This window comes from Pagrus pagrus (assembly GCF_965226575.1).
Source record: "Pagrus pagrus genome assembly, chromosome: 16".
In the NCBI taxonomy this organism is placed as follows: Eukaryota; Metazoa; Chordata; class Actinopteri; order Spariformes; family Sparidae; genus Pagrus; species Pagrus pagrus.
The window spans coordinates 19,531,249-19,554,293 of NC_140200.1; the positions used below are offsets into that span (position 1 = coordinate 19,531,249).

Sequence of the window (23,045 nt, forward strand, 5' to 3'; positions counted from 1 at the left end):
GAACATTTTCGCCCCAGCATATGCGTCAGTGTCGTGCAGGATGGTGAATGAATGTTCGATCATACCGCCTGGCCCCTTCCATGTGTGTCCTGCAGCCATCAAAGCCAAATGCAGTGTGTCTTCCGGGTCACAACCCCATCATTGTGTCAAAGCAAATTTTGTTTTCCACTTTCCTGTATCCTGCCAGCCTCGGAGCACAGCTCTGTCACTCGCTAGCAGGGCTAAAAAATATTGTTATCGCCCACCAGTCAAGGAGGCTAATGTTTTTGGTGTCTTTCTATTTCCAGACAAGTCATTTACTTGGTTATATAATTTGACATTGAGTCCTGGGCTGCAGCCTCAGCTCCCACACAGAATTGTGTCTGTGTGTCTGAATCAGATATTCAATCTCTGTAATTGAAATGGATGGAGTAATTCTGCTCTGGCCTTCCCTCAGGTTTTCATGTTGTGTGTGTGTGTGTGTGTGTGTGTGTGTGTGTGTGTGTGTGTGTGTGTGTGTGTGTGTGTGTGTGTGTGTGTGTGTGTGTGTGTGTGTGTGTGTGTGTGTGTGTGTGTGTGTGTGTGTGTGTGTGTGTGTGTGTGTGTGTGTGTGTAAGAGGAGGGAAGGCAAGGGGTTGTGTTTGGTTGTGTCTGAAATGATGTAGATCTCGCTCTGCACAGAGGTGGGTGGAACACAGACAGGGGAGCACTGCAGCAGCAGAAATGGGGATATCCATCACATGAACACACACACACACACACACACACACACACACCTTGCAACAGTGTGTTATTCGTGCTCATCTCCTGAGCCTTCGTTATAGAACCTTGAGTCTGCATCCACATTAATTAATTACACACTCATACGCGTTGAACAATACACCTGCTCGCCCGGCCTACAACAACACACTGCAGCAGCACCGCCCATCCTCCTGATGAACACACACACACACCTTAAACACACTCATGCACACTCTTCGAAGTCTCCATGGTCCCTGAAAGTTCCCACGGCTGAATTAACGAAGCAGCCAAACAAAATTAACACCTAAATGCTCCCGAAATATTTTCCTATCGGCAGTCCGCCTCTTTCTATCCTGCGTTTGGTGTATTATCACAGCTCTGCTTAAAATCCTGCTGTCAGTTTTTCCACACACACAAGTGAAGCGTGGTAATGCCTTTCACTGTAACCTTGACAAAAAGTGTTGATGCTTGGGTATCTGGCAGCAGAAGCCAAGAGGTTAATACACTTTGGGAATGTGTATGTGTATGTTCGTGCGTTCTGCCTACGATAACGCGATTAGCCAAAGGCTTACCCATCACTTTTCCTCACCTCCCCTCTGTGACCTCGCAGAAAATACTGTGTGTGGACTCGACGTAGAGGTGGGTAGTTGGGGCTAAATGGGATCACCAGCCGGGCTGAGGGTGTTGAGATCTGGATCAAATTGTAGGATTACGGATTAAACCTGGAGTTTGCATTGAGTCAACTTTGCGGTATGGGACACACTGGGAACCTTTTCTATCCTGAGCTGAGAGGGAGAGGCAGTGAGCTGAGGAGAAACCATGTTTTTAAGATGAGAGCAGCCTTCAGTTTTTTTAATATCAATGACACTTTGACTGCTGTCACTCTTTTGAAGGCTGAGGCTGCTATTTTGGAGCTAAAGCTGCTGAGTCAGTGTGTAGTGCCAATACTCATTTATCTCTAGTAAAGCGGGGAAGAGGTTATGTTTACAGCCCTGTCTATTTTTTATTTGTATCAGGTAGGAGAAGAGGACAGGAAACATGGGAAGAGAGGGAGTGGGAGATGATATTCAACAAACGTCCCTGGCCAGAATTGAACCACTCTCCTTTACATTTGCGTCTTTACCACTTGGCCACCAGAAAGCTTAGATATGTTGTTTTGTAAGGTGGCCTTAACTGAACCAGAAATTCAATCCACCTTGCACTTATTATGGCCGTGACTTCCAGCGTGTCCTGTCACTTAACCGAATCAGTCCTTTTCCATGGTAATAGGACGCTAATCTTTGTTCTTGGAGCGATTGGTGCAGCGTTTCATTCATTCATGAAGATCAAGCTTCGTGACTTTGTGGAGTGAACATTTCTAACATTATTCATCCGTCAGTGAGTCAGTTGTTATAATACTAGGATCTCTTGGTGAAAAAATATATGAACTGTTTTCATTTTACCTAGTATCTTCTAGAAAGACCATGCACTGAAAGAGTGTTTTTCACCACAGCAAAAGCTAAACAGTGGAAATGATTTTTATTCTTTATCATTCAGAACATATCAACTTTTATAAGTCATAGATTTTTTTTGCATGCACGATGCACTTCATGTTTCTTGAAGGTGAAATTGTTATTCCACTGCTTCAGGTCAAAGAATATGGTGTAACACTGGTGGTAGACTAAGGAGGAGCACTCAAAAGATGATGGGCGGTAGATAAATATTTATGCTGACCTCTTTTTTGAGTGTTCTCATACAAATATTTGCATTTCACAGTTGTTTGGTTGATGTTGCCAAGTTGAAGTTTATCTTCACTTTAATTCGTGTGGTGTTAGAAAGAGGCAAAGGAGAGTTTGAGTTTTGCTGTGGAGCTTAATAAATCCAGTCATTTCATCATCTTGGAAACAGGGGGCTCGTTACAGAAAGTTATCAAGTGTGGAATCCTATCAGATTTCCGTTAACTGTGGGGGATATATAGGATTTTTGGTGTTACAGAACCATCTCCAAACTGTATTTAAGAAAAAAAGGTTTCTTATCTTAGGATAGGAATTTAACATTTACAAACTGTCATAACTAAAGAATTTTGCAAGTTAGGATGGCAAAGAGCCTGTCCTTAATTCAAAATGGCAGCTCCAGTTGTATACCAATGACAAGGAAGATGGGAAACAACATGAACACTCAAATATTATGATTGAAATGATACTCGATCCACAACTGGAGAAGCTAAGCTAACATCCTTGTTAGCCTGGTGGAGAAGCTAACACTGATGTGAGCCTGTTGGAGAAGCTAAAATAATGTTAGCCTGTTTGAGAAACTAATACTGATGTTAGCCTGTTGGAGAAGCTAACACAGATGTTGGTTAGTTAATGAAGCTAAGAAAAATGTTAGCCTTTTCGAGAAGCTAACACTGATATAAACCTGTTCAAGAAGCTAACTCTGATGCAAACCTGTTCAAGAAGCTAACAATGATGTAAAAATGTTCAAGAAGCTAACGGGGATGTAAACTTGTTTGATAAGCTAACAGTGATATTAGCCTGCTGGAGAAGCTAAAATTAATACTAGCTTGTTGGAGAAGCTAACACAGATGTTATGTTTTTGAGTCTTGAGTTAATTTAAGATGCAAAGGTTTGAGGAAGATAGTCTCATGAAGTAGAAAAGATAAGGAAAGAGAGAACAAACATGAGCAAGGAAAAGGACAAAGGTAGATTAATTTATCAGCCAGTCACACAAAATGAACACTCAGTGTTTTCGGATGCAATTTAAAGTGTGATGCTGGCTGACAGAGGGGAGTAGAAAGCTTCAGGCTAAAGGGCACCACAGATTGAGTCACAATTCATGTGACCTATAGTTGTAGGGCTGACTTTATTGTGGGAGCAGAGCTTTGCTTCACCCGGCTGCTGTGACATAGTCCATGGCTCTGTGCTCAGGTTGAGTTGTGTACAGCTGGGAGCTCTGAATAACAGTGAAAGGGAGATGCAAAAACCCCACCAAGGAGCTCAGCGTGACCCAGAGCTGGAGGGCTCAGCTGACTGCGGAGGTCACGCTTTGTGTTCACATTGTGTGGGTGATGTAATCCACATGACATTTACTGTTCTTTGCCTCTTCTTCCCAAAGCAAAGAAACTCATATCACATATCTAGATATTACATTACATTACTTACCAAAATATGATAACAATTTGCTTGACTTGAAAAGTTTGTCGTAAGCACACTGAGTGCATATACATGAAACATGATCCAATAAAGGCTTTAAAAATAAATGTAGGGGTTTATGACTTTATGGGCTCTAGAATTAATGTAATATCCTCCTGATGGCAGCATTGATATGTAATGACGTTTAATTGACATTACATCCATGATTTTCTCTGATCAGTTTACTCCTAATCAAGCTTGCCACTATAGTAGCTGTCTGCTAATGTGTCGCTAATGTAAAATTAACGTAATTGTGTCCTGAAGCAGCCTCTTTTTGTGAACATTTTTATTAAATTTACTGTAAATACATTACAGTTTCCATGAAATCAAAATTGATGTTTGAAGTGTTTTTTGAAACCAAACAATGGGAGAAAAGTGTTTTTTTAGGTATTTTTAATGGTATTTTAGAGTTTGTAACATCCTAGAAAATGGTAAGAAAAATTGTTTATGACTCACCCTGCACTCAGTGGCGTATACTAATTTTGTGTCCATTAAACGCCCGCTGCCATGAATTTATAAAAAGAACAGCGTCACCAGAGCCAAGTCTTTCTCTGGACCAGGAGTCACAGAACACACCTTAATAACTTTATTCTTTAAATTGGTGCTGTACTCTGTACTCCGCTGCTCTGCCTTAACTCTGGACAGATAACTTGTGCTAAAGTAACTGCCAACGGCTGCTAACCAGCAGCCTCCCAATGAACACCTCAGAGAATGAAGGAGGCTAAAGTGAACGCTACCTGCTGCTAAATGTAGCTGCTATCAGCTAATTAGCAGTCCTATTTGCTGGCTCAGCCCCCTGGGTGCAAGGAGTGGAAACCGGCAAGAAAATCAACAGGGGATCATCAAGGAAACTATTACTACAATAAACAATCTTGTAATTTTTTCAGTTAATTTGTTGGTGTATAGTAGAACTTCTTCTTTGTCTTTACCAGAGTAGGAAAAAGGATGTTGTTGATTTTGGCGTGCACAAGGCTTGTCCTGGATCGGCAGCCCTAATCCCTTATCTCTTTGTGTTAAACACCGAGTGGTGTTGATTTTGTGGGGTTATTAGTTTGTTCCCAAGTCAGCCTAATTAACATCAATGCTGTCAATATTTGAGACTCTACTTCTGTCCTTCACATAACATGCTTCTACAAACATTTATGTGGTAAAGACTTTGGCAGCACAATGAAAATACACATTCTCATCAAAGTCACATTCAGTAGTAATTAGAGATGTAAATATTCATGTACACACATGAAATTTCATTTGTAGATTCTTTAACATGTATGTGTCACTTACTCTTGCACTTAAAGACAGCCTGCATGTGTGTCAACAGAGGTCACAGGCCCATAACTGTTGAATGAAGCTACTGTTAAACTCTTTTTACTTTTACATGGACTTTCCTCGTTTGTGTTTGCTAGATTAATTCCTCTGTTGCACTTCCTATGAGAACTTAATATTGTTCTTTCATCGGTGATACTCTCGGGGGAGGTAGTTGCACCAAGCCAACTCTATTATCTATATTTTTTTTTTGTCCAATACTATTTTTGCAGTTTCCCAAATTGTCTCCACTAAAAACTACAAGCTTTATTAGAAGTGTGTTGAGCTGAGCACCTACACTCATAGTGGGGGCAGAAGAATTGGAAGGTCCACGTACTAACTTTTTCTGGAGCTGTTAACATAAACAAAAGTAGTCATTTTAGCATCCTGGGGATCCACTGATATATTTATAACCATCACTGTTAAACCTGCATGTATGCAGGGTGTGTAAAGCAACAATAGAAGATACTGAACATAGATTTAAATGTACTAAAAGCACATTTAAACAAATACAGTTGGAGAACAGATTCAAAGAGGATTATTGGAGATGTATTGCTTAATCCCTGTTTTGTCACTGGAACACACACAGTTAAACTGTTATTCTACCTCCTGTCTAAAGATTAAAAAGTAATGTATACTCTTCAGCCAAAAACTAAAGTCATCTTGACACTTTGACCTCCCACAACACAATCAGTAGTGTGTTTGTGTGTGTGTGTGCGCAATAGAAAAAACAACATCGCATTTGTCATTCGCTCTCAATCACTCATGCGCACTCCCACATCACAGCATCACAGATTACAGCTCTGTCTTTGCCGCCTGATTGCGTGAAGTGAAGGTTATTTTGTTCTGAATAACCAAACAATGCATCACTCTCCTGCCTCACACACAGTCAAACACACTGCAGTGTAGGAAGGAATGCATTAAGTTAGCATTATTATTGATACCGCGCTTGTTCTATACCAACTAATACTTACCAAACTTAATACATGATCTTCCATAGGATATATCAGGTAGGAGTGTGTGTTTGTGTGGGTGTTCAGTTTCAAGTTAGGATATTTGCCTATGCAGATAATGAATGTAGCCTGCAAAATGTTGTGCTTTCTCTTTTAATTCATCCATCACTCCCCTGCTCATTTTCTGTCTGAGGAGGGAGAGCAGTGCCCGATGATGGAAGGAAGCAAGATGGTAAACAATCAAAGGAAAAAAAAAGATAAAGAAAAGAGGCAGGAGAGAGGATAGAAATACTGAAAAGAGAGAACTGAAAAAGCAGAAAAGATTGATGGATACCTCATTAGAAGACGAGTGATGTAGGAAGAGAACTGGATGAATTGTGTTTCCAGAGACTGATACTGTTCGTTAACGACGTTTGGACCTCCACTCTCCCATTTTTGTCTGCCATCCCTCTCCCATCTGTCCTTATTCTTTGTCTGGGAACAGAAAGGTAATGATTCTTGCCTTCTGTTCCGAGGACACCAGCTCTTTCATTTTTCATCTTTCCTCCATTTCTCACTCTCCCATGTTCTACTTTATAGTGTGTGTGTCCAAAAGGTCGAGCACCACACAGCATACAACCCTTATTTTTTGTCAAACTCTACTTTCCGTCATTTAACCATCTTTGAAGAATCTCAGGCATTCATAGGCTTCACCTCTGACATGCAACACTATTGTGAAGTCAGGCAAAAAAAATATGAATAAAATAAAAACTAGAATGACACTCAGTAGAGCCACATACCTACACCAAAAGTCCTCTATAATTCAATAGAGCCTATTCCAATATCAAATAAAACATATTTAAATCCGCCAGATTATTATTTGGGTCTAATCTAATTAAATGCCAAATACCAGCCACCTAAACATTATTCCCTGAGAAATTAACCAATGTGTCGAAAAATGGCCTATTTCACAATGTAGAGAGGGAGAATAAACTCCCTTTATCCGGATTTGCACCAAGTAAATAAGGTCTATTCTGGGCCGAGACCCATCCTTCATCCAAGTTTCGTGGAAATCTGTTCAGTAGTTTTTGTGTAATCCTGCCCAGCAACCAACCAACCAACCAACCAACCGATGGGTGAAAACATAACCTCCTCTGCCAAATAAGGCTGCCCATGATTATTTTCATTATAGATTTATCTGCCAGTTATTTACGGGATTAAATGAGTAATTATTTAATCTCTAAAATGTCAAAAAAAATTAAAAAAATCATAATCATAGTACCAGAGTGACATCTTCACGTGATGTGTTTTGTCCCAATTGTTTTAGTCCTAAACCCAAAGACTCTCCATTTACAGAAATGACAAAGTAAAGCAGCAAATTCTTACATTTAAGATGCTGGAACCAGCAAATGTTTGACATTTTTCTTTGAAAAATGACTGAAATGATTATCAATTATCAAAACAGTTGCCAGTTGTTTTTCTTTAGGCGGACTAATTGATTGCAGCTCTAAAAAAAAAAACCAAATTGCTGCAAAAAGAAGCGATTTACTTACATTTCTTCCAATGGTGCACTCAAACTGGTTGCAACAACAACAAAACAAAGACACTGGGAGTACCTTTTAACTCCCTATGTGACAAGCCAACCGCCACCAGCAAATAGAAGGCCTGTCCTCCCCTACTATTCGTTTTAATAGAGGCATCAGACTCTGTCCTCCTCCGCTACCACTTGTGTTTTTCAGAAGCATCATAGACACTGCCCTCTGCTTAGCCATCTGCTACTTCACCATATTCACAGTTGCAATCAGAGACAAAATCCTCAGCAGCACATGCATCACCTCCAAGATCGTCTGACTTTGCTCTCACAACCTCAAGGACCAGTTTTTAGAGTCTTCCCATCTGGACACTGACACAAATCCTGGATCCGGTAACAAGCTGATTTTAGCAGATTTATTGGTGCCCTCTGCCACCATGGTGCTCGACAAGCTGTCTCACAAACATCAGAGATCTTTTCGATGAAAGTCTCAATCTGTGATCAGTGTAATCTGTCTACTTCATGAAAAGACGAGCAGTCTTAATATTTAGTGCAATAACTTAATTGTCAAGAAACTGACAATTGTTTTTATTATTGATAAATCTGTTTCTTGATTCTGTTTATTCCAATAAATTGTGGAAAATGACAATTACCGTTTTTCCAGAGCCCAAGGTGCCCCTTCTAAATTTGCTTGTTTTGTCCAACCGACAAAAATATTAGATTTGTTGCCATTTATGACAGAGGAAATTATCAAATCCTTTAATTGATGAACTGGAACCAGCCAATGTTTGGTGTTTTGCTCGAAAAATTACTGAAGTAGTTGATAATTAATTTTCTTTTAAACAACTGACCAATTGTTCAACACATTATTTTTGCCTCAGACAACATGATGTCCCTTTTTCTTCATGTTCAGTTTGAACAGTTGTTCTCAATTTTTTTCTAATAGCAGACAAAAAACATAACTTCCCATTTTGTCTCAATCTTTGAGTGTGATCTTTATGCACAGATGTCAGGTTTTCACCACAGACAAAAGGAAATAAAACCTTACAACACAACATAAACACAGTCCAACTGCACAGATATTTGCACTGATTTTGCAATCAGGCAATCCCTCCAGGAAGTTGCGATGTTGCGGTTGCCTCTCCCTGTGAATTCTGCACGACCATTCATTTTTACTCCCATCACCACAACAGTCATGCAGAATTCACAGGGATTGGCAATCACAACATTGCAACTTCTTGGTGGGATTGATTAGACTTCATCTCAGGACAGTGTGCTGGGGTGATATCTTTCTCACTTGTCCCGTTAAACTTGTCGGGGTGGGACAACCTATACATTTACCATTTGTGCTTGACAAGCACATAGAGATTGGTGGAATTATGCAATTCCCATCCTTAGATATAAAATAATGACATAATCTCTACTAAAACTGTGTTGTCTCATGTTGCTTCTATTGAATCAAATGAGTGTCAAGGTTTCAACAAGCAGAACACTGCGACAGACTTTTAAAGATTGAACTCTAGACAAATAAGACAAATAGACAAATAACTGTTTTTAACCAGACCTCTGTCTCGTCAGCACTTTGTTTAGAAATTTAAAAACTGTTAAGACACAGTATATCATAAATAAGTGAATGTGAAATATTTTCCTTCAAAGATAAACCGATATACTTTGAATTTGCAAAAAAAACACTTTTCCTCTCTAACTTTTTTCTTCTAATATTTAGTATTAGTATTCTGGTCACTGTTCAACCATCTGTACCTCTCACATCACACACACACACACACACACACACACACACACACACACACACGTCACACTCAGGCACAGGAAGAGCAGTGAAGGGGAAGGAAGCACAGTGACAAGACAATGGACAGGAGAAAAGTGTCTTGTCCTCTCTTTGTCGCTCAGGAGGTTTCAATGGAGCAAAAATGTGAGATGAGTGCAAAACAGGAAGGACAAGAGACTACAACAATAACTGGATCTGCTGACACTTCCACTCACATGATCTCTCTCGCTGTAACATGGCTCTAGGCTTGACAAATCATTCAAATTATTATCAGAAGACAGATAACTGCATGATGTTGTGAGCCGTGAAAAGGGTGTAACTCAAATTGAGGGTCAAAAGGCCGAGGGTGTTGTTCACTTCACAGATTGTAAAGCCCACTGAGGCAATGTGATTTGTGTTTTGGGGCTCTATAAATAAATGTATTATATTTGACTTGGACAACTTGGATGTTTGGTACACTTCTGTATGATGCAATATGATTTATTACACATTAATTGTAGAATGCAAATGCCACATTTTAATATCAATAACATCTGAAATTCCTACTTTCTTCTTCCAAAAGAGATTTACAAAGCCAACATATTCTCACTTCCAGCTTGTCAAATACGGCAGCTGGTCAGTGGCCTCCAGCTTGAAACTATGATGCTCTAACCAGCCCTCTAGTGTAGTTTTGCATGTGAAGGGCTCCACGGTGAAGTTATCAATACTTTTGGATTAATGTTGTCAAGCAGTTGTGGTTTGGTTAGGTTCAGGCACAAAATCTACTTGGTTAGGTTTAGGCACCAGAACTACGTGATTAAGTTTAGGCCCCAGCACTACTTGGTTAAGTTTAGATGCGGAAACTACTTGGTTAGGTTAAGGGGCCAGAGCTATTTGGTTAGGTTGAGGCCCAACACTACTTGGTTAGGTTTAGGTGCCAGAACTACTTGGTTAGGTTTAGACCCGGAAACTACTTGGTTGGGTTTAGGCACCAAAACTACTTGTTTATGCTAAGGCTCCAAAACTACTTGGTTAGGTTTAGGAAAGATCATGCTTTGGGTTAAAATAACATAGAGAGAACATAAGAGACATAATAAGTCATTCACATAAATTAAGTTACATCTTTTACGTACGTTAACTTACTCTGGTAACATAACCTAAAAACAAATCACTCTTGACTCTTGGTCAGAAACAGGTTGCAAAGCCTGTTCTACAGAGGTAAAGTCCAGTGTTTGACCCATTCAACCACCCTGACTGCCCTCGACTCAAACTTTTCCTGCTCTTTATACTACTGCACTAGAACGACTCTTCAAGAACCCTATTTAACACAGTTTGAAGAGTGGTATTGACCTTCAAATCTTGTCCGGAAAAGCAAAGTGGAGCTCCTCCTTAAATTCCCACCTTTCCTATATAGGTTCAGTGTCCCCTTTTTCACAAATGTAAAATGTAAATAATAATTATGGTATAACAGCAGCATTATTCTGAAATAGCTTTTGTATCTATGGCTTTGTAATGAGAATCTGCTCCACAGCTAGTAACAGTTGACCTAGTTGCCGTCTCACAGTGGTGATTTTAGAGGAATAATAATAATTTCCCCACACAGCACTGAGCACAGTACTGATGGACAGCAGTAGCCAGCACCTCTAGCTGATGATTCAGCATTGTGTCTAATGGAAAGCTTTTAGCTGCCTTTACATCCTCCCACAGCTTACAGAGGGATATAAACCCACAGATTCACACAATAACAAACCAGCAGCTTTTTGGCTTTCATCTTGACTCTTGCACATCATTTTCAAACTTTTTTCTCTCCTGACTTGGTCTGTTTTTCTATCCTTCTTACTATTTCTACGTTTTTTTTCTCTCAACTGTTTTTCTTTCCACGTTGCCCTTCTCTGTGTAGGTCGGTCCAGATGCACTGATGTATTAATGTTTTTCATATCTGCGCTCTCTCTCTTTCTCTTTCTCTCTGTCTCTGACTGATTGTCTTGTTACTTTCTCCACTTCCCCATCTTCCATTTCCTTTTTTTCCCCCTTTTTCTGTCTTTAAGTGGTCAGATAGCTCCGACAGATGGGATCTTGTGTTTGTAACAAGTATGTTAGGACTAAAAGCTTTGCTGAGGGCTCAGCGCGGCACGCTTAATGAATTTTTTGAGCTCCCTGGCACATACACAGACTAAGGTGTTCGAGTGGAGTTTGATTCGTCGGGGGGGTTTGGGTAATGACAGTGGTGAAATGATGGTTTGTGTGTCTTCCCTCCTGCTATGAGGCTAATCACTAGAGATGAGCAATACTCCCGACGTTTCATCAGTGCCGATAATCGCTGCTTCTCACCATCTGTCGTGCAAAATAATTAATTCAACCTCTGAACAGAACTTTTAACTTCTGCTGTTTATTCAGTGCTTTTTTAAGTGAGGCTGCTGCTAACACCTGTTGTCATTCATACTGATAAAAGGAATGGTACACTGAGTAACACGCTTTTAACATTTAGATGAGTTTTTGCTCATTTGGGAAAAGTTAAACCTGAGGCTTTTATATTCAGCTTCCTTCCCAGTGTTTCTGTTTTTTTAAGCAGACAGATGTTATGCAAAACACATTTTGTGAAGACACAAAAACCTTGAAGAATGTGCATTGAGAACGTGCCAAATTCTGTTATTTATTCCTAATCTTTCAATCTGTCTCTCTTGCAGGCAGCATAAAGGGAGCCACAATAGTGGATGCTCTGGATACCCTCTATATCATGGAAATGTTTGAAGAGTTCGATGCTGCAACTGGCTGGGTAGAGAAGAACCTCGACTTTAATGTGGTAAGGACGTGCGTGAGTGACCTTGTAATGATCAGCTAGATTAATTTCGCAAAAGCCTCGACCCACTGCCATATACAATGATGCATTCAATGGAGGCTTGAATTATTGATCCCAATGGTCGAAAGGCGTCTTGAAAGACCAGCCTTTATCCACAAGAGTTCACAAGAAGGCCCGAATAATTAAGTAAAAGGTAGATTAAATTATAAAGTTTCTCCTCAATCAGTAACTTACAAAATTGTGCATTGTTTTCAAGGGAGTCTGGGGACTGATGACAAAGAAGCATCTGTTTTGGTCACTGTTTGCTGTGGTTGTAAAATCTCATCATTAAAATGTAGTTCTTCTTAAATGTAGTATTAATGGTGAAATCAGTTGATACTTTGTGTTTAAACAGCTGCTAATTGTCGCAGGGAAACTGTCCCCTTTTACAGCGACAGGAACAACTTAATGTATTGCACTCAATACTGAATTAACAAAAAGGCACAAATTATTTAGAGGTTGCATTAACTATTTCACAAAGTGTATAAAGTGTCTCCTACCTCAACAACTTACAGAATTGCACAATTTTTCAAGGGAATCTGGGGCCATGTTTGTAAATGGTTCAAATAGCTGCTAAATGTTGGCAGGCAAGACACACTAGACGAGGAAGACAACAGGCATGTGCAGAGGTGCTGCAGCAAACTGACAAATTTCAGGAAAGAACTTAAGGTATTCCATTTGATGCTGAATTTACAAGAAGGCACAATGATTTAAAATTTGCAGCAGCTGTTTCGGAACGTTTTTTTAGTTTCTCAATCAACAATTCTCAAAACTGCAGGTTTTGTCAACGGAGTCTGGAGATATTACGGTTACTAGTTCAATGTTTACAGACAGTGTGTTCACAGACATCTGCTAACATTGGCAGGTTAAGAGAGCAAAAAAACATAATTTGCATCACAGTGAACCACATGGCAAATAGACTGTGTGTGTGCAATCCTTTCTGCCTGTTGTTGTGGCACACGCAGCCCAGACCACCTCTAAATGTGGTCCAAGTGATAGGATCTTAAATGGGCCTTGGGGGCATTCGTACATGTACTTCAGATCATTCAGGAAGGATGTTAATACCAAGTCTGAACAGGGCCTAAGACAGCGACAGATAAGAAACACTGTGACTGACATCTCAATAACTGAAAGTGAAATTAAAGAGATAATTTAGCAGCTAGAAGTTTAAATAAAAATGACAGAAGGTCTGTGAGTTCGACTTCAACTCAATTGATTATAGTTAATCATCTTGGTATGATTGTCCTCCAAATAGGAGGTGAAATTGATGCTGGTCACATCTTTGATCTTATTCTTTCCCACCAGCACTTGAATGTAACATATAATATTGGTAATCTAGATCACCACCTGTGCTACTGAGTTTCATCCAAATCCGTAACATTTTAAAATATGTTGCTGACGGATGCACAGGAGGGAAAACATAATCTGCTTCTGACTTGCATGTAGTTTGAGGAGGGAAAACATCACTTGTCAGGAAACTGTTGGATGAAAGAGAAGCAGGGTGGGATGTTTACCGTCGATATTAAATGATGCAAGTATTACAAGCTGAGGTAATGTTTACTAGATTCTGTTAAAGTAAATGAAAGACAAATCTGTCTTCAGTATCCATAATTTGTTGTCTGCTGTGTGTTATGTGGCGAGGCTGTGTCAAAGTATCCTGCCATCACTGTGAACAATAGAAGGACAGTTTAGTACTCATTTTAACCCTAAGAAACTTGTGAGGTTTTTAAAAAGCTTCTCGCCAAGGTTAAACACAAGACCCCCAAGGCCCGTAAATGTTTTATTTCAAGATAATTACATTGGTTGCTTGATGTCATTTTTCAGAGAAAGCCTGAAAGTCATGTTAGCGGTTTTATTTGGACCTTTACTGGCTGTGATTCAGGTGAACACTTTGTCTTCATGTGCATGATCTAATGTGTGAAGTAGTGTAAAATAAAGTTTATACAGAGACGTGACAAGACAAACGGGGAGATGTCTGACTGAATCTCACCACATGTAGGTCAGTGTAAGGGAGCTGTAATACAGGAGATGAGTTATGGTTTCTTTCACTAGGATGTTAGAGAGTATATATACGTATACTGTGTGTGTGCATGTGCATGTTGTTTACGATTAAGATGGAAAAAGGTCTTGATGTTGCTGCACTTAGCCATCCGCCTATGTGAGCTGAGTCATTGGTGTGTGTGTGTGTGTGTGTGTGTGTGTGTGTGTGTGTGTGTGTGTGTGTGTGTGTTTTACACAGACGCTAACTGAAAGCAGCAACAACTAGAACACATATTTTAAACATAAGAAAATATATTTACATTGTATTTTTAGTCCAGAGACCCAGAGTTGATAAGATAATTGTTTTTTTCTCCAGTGACAGTCACTAACTTGTACTCATTATGCATTATGAAGACATGTTGATGAGTTTCATCATGGTGTATTATGGTAAACATAATTACATTTTAATATTTTATGTAGTAAGTGTATTCTTAATGGCATAATATAAAACTAGATGTAATTTACAATACAGTTAGGGCTGCACGATTTGGTAAAGACACAGTCATGTTGCAGTTTTTTCGACAGATGATGCCATTGCGATATGATTGACGATCATAGGGAATGATCATTTTTGCATCCTCAGCGTCATTTTCACCGAAAAAACTATTAAAATCATGATGATGTCTAGAGTGCGTCCATAACAAAGCACTGCAGCACTTCATTATAGTGCTGTATTGTAACACCTTTATGAAAAAGTTGCATCTTCTTGCAATGTGGATATTGCTGGGCTGTGCTGGCAATAGATGACAAATGCAGTTAGCGTGTCATCAAATGTATCGAACCTTTTGTCTGACATGTTTCAATTAAAACACATTTCTGCCACTGTGACTCCTCTGAATATCCTGAAAACATAAATAATAATAATGATGATAATAATAATAAAATAAACAATGTAAGAAATGCAAAATTTCTATGTCTTGAAATCAAAATCAATTTGATGAGTGAGATGTTACACATGGCCACAGGAGTTGAACAAATGTGTGTGTGGACAGGAAATGAGTGTATTGACTCTGATTCCTCTTCCACAATGTCATCAATAAAACCCAGAGGCAAAGAGCCAAAAATGCATCTAATCCATACACAAGTCTATTACTATATACTTCTTAGTGCGAACAAACACACATACACACACATCCTCAAACACTGCTGGATGGATAAGTTGGAGGATGTGATTAATATCAGTTTCCTGCCTTTCTTTTTCCTCATGTTTCATTATTGTCATTTTTTTTATGTGGTTGCTGAAGTTAAAGCTCAATTGTGTGTGTGTGTGTGTGTGTGTGTGTGTGTGTGTGTGTGTGTGTGTGTGTGTGTGTGTGTGTGTGTGTGTGTGTGTGTGTGTGTGTGTCCAATGCAAATAATAATAGACAATGGCCGCGTTTCCCAGATTCGTTAAGAAGGTCTTAAGTGCTAAGATCTTCTTAGGAGCGCTCTTAAGAGCGCTGTGAAAGAAGGATGCGTTTCCCAGAGTCGCTCTTAGCTTAAGAAGATCTTTCACTAAGAAGGAAGTGTAAGATCGAGCTGACCCGCTCTTAATAGCCTTCTTAGCGACCAAATGCTCAGTGATCAAGCCGCGTCAGGGAAATTTATATCCTCCACTTTGCGAAATAATAAAACAATGCTCAGTGTTGAAATGCGCTCATAGCTGCGGACCACTGGCGCATTAAAAAAATAAGAAAATGGTAGATGAAAAAAAACTTTATATTGAATTACACATTTAAGTTTATAGTACGGTAAGTTTATAGTACTACACATGAAAAAACAACAACCCTGTGGCATTTCACAGATATCAAGGGAACGGATGTATTAAACTCAGCTGAAGCTCATCCAGAGAGGCTTCACCTGCTACTCTACAGTATATAAATGCGTTGTCAAAGTCCGCGCGTGTGAGAAACGCACAGCACATTCTCGCTGCGAACCATCAGCGTCGCCGTGCGCGAAGCCAGACGGTTTACATTAATGCTGACGTGCGTCAGCACTTCTCTCCACTGGACGTGCTGTCAGACCGGGCTGCCCAGGCAAAGTACCAGCTGCTCCGTGCGGAGATGCGACGGCCGTTGGATCTCTTTGCCTGGACAGCCCGGTCTGACAGCACACACACTTACGCGCTGATAAAGAGGTGGGTGATCGATTTGCCTGGCATCGATTGATTCAGCACAGCAGCAGCGCGGTGGACAGCTCCCACTAAGAGCTTCTTAAGAAGCTTCTTTGGCTTGATCTTAAGGTTCTCCTAAGAAGGCAGTTAAGAACGCATCTGGGAAACACCCGTATCTAAATGCCCCTTCTTAGCCGAACCCTTCTTAAGAGCCTTCTTAAGTCCTTAAGAACGATCAAATCTGGGAAACGCGGCCATTGTCTGTTACCAATTTTTTAAGTATGAGTTGATTATCCTTTACATACATGTACACAAACAGAGAGATAACTGGGCTGTTACATCTAACTATGAAGCAAGGAATCTCTCTCTCTCTGTCTGGATCTTATTTTCATATCTCGTGAACTGTTCGTCCGATCTTCTTTACACTTGACAGGTTTGTTGCTGAGCACCCAAGGAAGCGCAGTGTCAATTTTGGGTGCGATTTGGACATGTGGAACATTCAATACTATCCTCTCCCTCTCGTGATCTCATGGGGAAGCAGACATAAACGAAATATAGATTAGCGAAGAGCAACAACTTGCTTCGGTATTGCACTGCAGAGAGAAAAACAAAACAAATGCAGAACGTTAAACAAGTGTGTAGTTTGTTTTCAGTTTTTGTCAACAGTAGTATGCTAGCTAACATTAGCCTCAAGGGCTAAATAGAACAGTTTTATGGCATAATCATCAGCTGCTCCGGGATGCCTCTCTCATTGATTGTTGTCGTCTGGCACGGAAAGTGCCGTTTTAATCATCCAGATTTTCAATTGTAAATATAAAACATGTTTGATATTATTTGGGCAGCTTTGATGAGCCTGTGAGCAGTTCGGGAGACTTAAGATGGGATCTGTAAACCCCTCACGTTACTACTGTAGATGAACAGCATGTTTTGAACGCAGTAGTTTTAGTTAATTGAAAGGTGCAAATAAGCTGGTGGGATCTTCATGTTTAGCCTAATTGAGGAGTGTTGATTAAAGTTTAATTTAAGTGCTGCTGACAAAACCTTTTCATTTATTAATAGCACTATTGATCTTTTAATGAACAAATTCTTGCACTCAAGTTAAAAATCTGGAACAAATTTTCTTCAGAAAATGTAAGGGACCAGAACTGATAAAAGGCTTCATAGATATTGTAGAACAGCATGTTTTTCAGTGTTTCAAAGATTGCTGTGCTTTTGCTGATGAGCTTAATGACATAGGAACATGTAGATATGTCTGTGAGTAAAAACACACACTTTCCCCCTTTTCCTTTCATGTCTGCCTTTATTGTAGAACCAGCCTCATTAAAGTATCCCTTTTAGGAGCTGCTCATTAAGGAGGAACAAAAATAACAGTATCGTTGTCTTTTCTTTAGTGAAGTTGTGACTGCAAACATAGCCATGTTTACAGATATCAGTTTAGGTATCTCGGGACCAAAGACCAAAGAATATATCCGCCTTACATGATATAACATCAAGTACCGTAGTCGAGTACGCCCTCAGATTAGCTTTAATCCTCTTCACTGTTCTGTATCCAAAACTGTTGATGTTCAGTGTTGCAGCTCAATCACTTGCAGAGGTTTTCTACACCTGAATTTCCACTGCCACAGCAATCTCCTGTGCATAATCCTGCCTTATTTTCAGTATTTGCCACAATCTTACTGTCACTCAAACAGCATTGTCACAGCAGGAGACTGTTGTTTTCTGATCTGCTGCAGTAGCATAATACTGAGACGTAAAGCTACCCTTGATACTCAGCGCTGTCTGCATGCGCTTTAAAATAAGTGCTTTTTAATGGGAAAGCAGTTGTAAAACCGCCATGGAAATGTCTATTTAAATCTACTGAAATACCACTGGAAATTAAGATAAATGATCTGCAGCCTTTTTATTTGAAAAAGTTAGACTGACCCCTGGTGTGCCTAACTTTTTCATTGAGGTGCACCAGCACAAAATTGACGTGCACCTAATAATACATTTTATGTAAATTATTGTGAACAGCGATAAAAGAGCAAATACGTGTTTGTTTGTTTTTAAATCACAGCACAGGCTGAGAGAAACTAAATTTTTGGTGTACTGGTGCGACCATGGAAAATGTTTTGTCACACTTGACAGATTTTTGGGTGCACGTGCAACCAAACTAGGGTGGACACACTAATTTTCGCCCCTTGTCATGCACCATGCTAAATTTGTGTTAAAATCTCAGCCGTTGGCTTGTTAATATCGTTCCATCCTTCTCTGTTCAAGTAACACTCGAACATTGTTCAGTGCTTGCTTCGTTCGAAAGAGATACTGGAATAAAAGATATTTAAAAAGGAACTGTTGCTAGTGGCTTACGCGCCTATCTGCCTGATCGGTACTTCACATGTGCAACTCTCAACAGAGATGAGAAAGAAGCGAGATGTCTGACTCCTTAGCAACTTCTGTTATTGGCTGTAGAAGAAGCAATGTGTCTCATTCAAAATGTTATTAATGAAGGTTTTAGTGTCGCCTGGATGTAGTCTGATGATATGATCTGCTGCTTTTTACTGTTCGCTGTTTTTCCGGCGTGTTGGTGATGACCAACATGGCACACAAGAAAACAAAACCCAGAAAGAAAAATGTGTCTCCTGGCAAAGGATTTTTGGATTTACCCACGTTTAGAAAACGTTTTTAACGTTTAGAAAACTTTTGGTGTAAAAGTCAAGATTTAGGACTTTAAAATCGTGCTATTGCCAGTAGGGTTTCCACTAGGGTTACATGATACGGTATAAAACATCCCATTGAGATTATCTGTATAGATGTTGCTATTGTGATATGATTCTCAATTAGTCAGAATTACTTTTTTGCATCACAATTTTCATTTTCACTGAAAAAAATATAAATGTGATGTAGTGACATTTTTTGGGGTCTTTTCTAAACAAACATGTTTCCTAACCTCTGGATAGCGCAATTTGTAAGCCAAGACATCTCTGCAGCACTACAGTTTTTCATTATAATGCTGTTTTGTCATATATTTTATCTTTATCAAACAATTGCAGCTTCTCCCATTTGGACATAGCTCCACATTATGGTTTAGACAATATTTTGATTAACTTCACAGCCCTGGTTTCCAGATAAATCTAGACACATAAAGGGAGAAATGTTATTCAAAGAGACCAGGGTTTGCTAAACAAATAAAGGGGAATGTTTGAGACTTATGAATACAGAAGTAATGACAGTAGCCAGGAGTGTTTGCCTCCAAGAAGTAACAGATGGAGAAAAGGAAGGAGTTGAAATATAATTGATGTCTTTATGCAACATGTCTACATCAATACAACCGTCCCTGAGCAAAGTACAAAGGTTCAGCTGGCTTTGACTCGTCAGCGCACTAACACACAATAAACTGACAGCAGTGACCAGTGGAGGAAACAGTTCTGCCATATTTCTGTGCTCCTTGTAACTGCTGTGTAAACTGTTTTTCTCAGGAACTGTGGGGCATCAACTAATGGTTCATACCCTCTCTATGCACCAATAGCTGCTGGCTAAGGAGTAAATTGTGCAACCATTAGGGCACAAAAATATGATGTAGTGGGAGGTTTTACTAGATTTCACTGAATTTAATTAAATTGATCTGGCGCTTGTGAACTCAGCCAATGCCACTTGAGCCAGGGGAAATTTAGTCTGCTGTATTCAGTGTGCAATAGTTTCTTAAATGATTTTTCTTGTTCTGTAGCAGCAATTAGTTTTCCTCCATACTTAAACAATTACTGGACATTGCATCCGGCCATTTCCTCTTTAGGAGTGTGAATCTCTCTGACAGTTGGATTTGTATCTAGATACACAGTCCACGGTCCGATGCAAAGGTGTTAAGATAGAATACACTGTGATCTGAAGCCAGTCTGATACAATTTGATTCAGCCATTCAGATTTGATGTTGCTCTTGTTTGATAGTGGAATTGTTACATAATCTTTTCACACTCCATTTCAAAACAGTCAAACATACATGAGGACATTTGTCTTCTACCACACAAACAGTCGTAAAAACAGGCAGTGATCCACCGCTTAATTGTTTCTGTCAGTTCCTGGATCAAAGCCATTGCAATAATGTCCTTGTAAATAAAGCAGCACATGGATTCAATAACTGGGAGAAGTTGGGGTAGGTTAGAAGTAGCTTTAGCTGCTAAATGGAGCTGCAACTGACTGTAACAATTGCTGTGACATTGCAATTGCAATTGCTGGATTGCTGTAACAATCGATTATAAGTTAATCATTAATAATATATGAAATATGTTGGATATTTTTCCATCAGAAAACTGTTTTGATCTATGTTCGATGCTAATCAGAGTTGGCTACATTAGGAGTTAAAAGAACAGAGAAAGTAAAAACTGAGTTACTTGAATGATTAACTGAAACTAACACAAAAAGGACTTAAACATTTGGTCCAACAAAATCCAACCCAGATGGAGGCTAATAAATGGCTTAATAGAAGTTAGTATAGAATGTCTTTTTGTGTTATTTAAATGACAAATTCCTTGTATAATGAAAAACATTGTCTCATACCAGTATACCTGTAGTAATGTATTTGATAAGCAAGTATTTCTCTCTGTTTGTCGGTAAATACATTTTTTGGTGCAGTTCAATTCTTAACAACAATTCATGATTAACATCTCTACTGCTGATTACTTTCATGATTAATCAATAAATCGTTCAGTCTTAAAAAACGTTACTGTCAGAGTACATTTGGTCTTCTTAAGTTGTAAGGTTTTTGGTTTTCTGATACATACATTTCTGATAAAGCAGAGTGACTTCAGCGTCTCTCTGCTATTTTTATTGCAATGACTGGAACAGTGTTTTTTGCCTGCATCACAAAACCTGAGAAAATGTGACTGTAGCTCCAACACCTCCCTCAGTGTCCCACTGCTAGAGCCCAGGCAGGTCACAGCCATTTATTTCTACAAGCAGCTAAGCAGCACTTTTAAATCTATTTAAAGAGAAAGAGCAAGGGTACAGGGTTTATAGCACTCCCGAGACATCCTCTGTCACAACTCAAACAGTCTGAAACAAAACTTACGATCACAAGCTGTAAAGAGTAAGATGGGAAAAAGGAAACTCAACACTTCCTGTCACCAGAACACTGTAGGTAGAAGCTTTTTGCTGTTTTTAGCTATAAGAGCAGCAACACAGTTTGTCCAGTGACACAACAAGATCATATGATACACTTTGATCTACAGAGGTCTGCTCAGGTCATTATCTCCTCGTCTCATCTCACTGTAGTGCTTAATTAGCTCCCTGCCAGGAAAAGGCCATGCTTAGTCAGATTCATGTAATGACTTTAATGTTACAACATCAGAAGACTTGATTCCTCTTCAGCCAACTTTGTCAGGACCTTGTGCAGGAGTGAGATAACGTCACACAGCTGCTGACTCAGAGGGTCATTGTCCAACACTTGAAGTAGTGATGACTGCTAAAGGAAGTCACCAACACTGCAGGAAAACTGCAGTAAATGTTTGCTCGAAAGTACCATATTCAGAACAAGCAAAACTACTACTTGTTCATTCCAATATATTGCACTGTTTTCACTCTTCTAGCTCATTCAAACTGCACTGCTAATAGACAGCAGGCAGTAGGAAGATATGATATTGTCCCTTTTCATTTCAGTCGCCTGTGTTTTGTGGTGGAAATGGTTCAGTTTTAATTAGGATGAATTAGCTAGACAATCTAACTACTCAATCAGTCATTCAGACTTGGGGAAAAATGACGGGACAAATTCTGGCTGGCATATAATTTGTTTTTCCACAGGACAGAGTCTATTGTCCTATCTCTGGGTGACAGCAGTGACTTATGAGAGCTGTCAGTCAAGCACAAAAACTTCATCTAACTCAAGAATCTGTTCACAAAGACGTGAAGAGACGGAGCGAGACAGAGAGATGAGGCTTCATTGTTCTGCTGCTGAGACAAATGGCTTTACAAACTTGCAATTTTTGTTATTATTTGTCCCATTTTCTCAAAACGGTCTAGAAATAGAGGCATTGTATTTTTAGATGCAGCGCACTTTATCACTGCCATTTAAGGAAATGTGTGGTATCTAAGGCATTCTTTTTTTAAGTTTGGAGGCGATTTGAAGCCCTTCACTGCTCGGTGACAGATTGGAAAAAGTGTGCCCAACAAGGGACTATGTATTTTAGCAGCCGATTTTTTGAAAAACCTAAAAACAAACTGCTGAAATTACTAAACATTTGGCACACACCTTAGGGAATATCTTTCAGTACCTACAGTTTTGCTCGCAACTCTTGGAGGCTATGTCAGGCACAGTGATGCTTTGAGCTTAATGCTAACATCAGGATGCTAACAATGACAATGCTGATATGCTAATGTTTAGCAAATACAATGTTTACCATGTTCAACATCCCCACCAATATCCACCTTATTCCTAGCCCTTATGATACCTTGCGTGAATAATGAGCATGACTTCTGATGCATCCAGTCATTTAACCCGAACTGGTAACAGGACGCTAATCCTATATCATGAAGATCTAGGTCAGCAGCTTTGTCGAGTGAATACTGCTGACACTTAAAGATATAAAGTGCCCCCGGTGCATCAGTTATTGTGATACTGTTACTTAGCCTTGCTCTGCCGAGCACCTCAAGAATCATCCATAATCATTTCCCCAGTAACAC

General features: G+C 39.5%; 1 protein-coding gene across 1 annotated transcript in view; it reads left to right on the top strand.

Annotated features, from left to right (window-relative positions):
• Nucleotides 1-23,045, top strand: part of man1a1 (mannosidase, alpha, class 1A, member 1) — a 162,292-nt gene that overhangs the window by 55,551 nt on the left and 83,696 nt on the right. Inside the window, exon 3 of the mRNA XM_084377979.1 lies at nucleotides 12,111-12,226. Within this exon, the coding sequence (XP_084234105.1) occupies nucleotides 12,111-12,226 (116 nt within the window). The remainder of the gene's footprint in view (nucleotides 1-12,110; nucleotides 12,227-23,045) is intronic.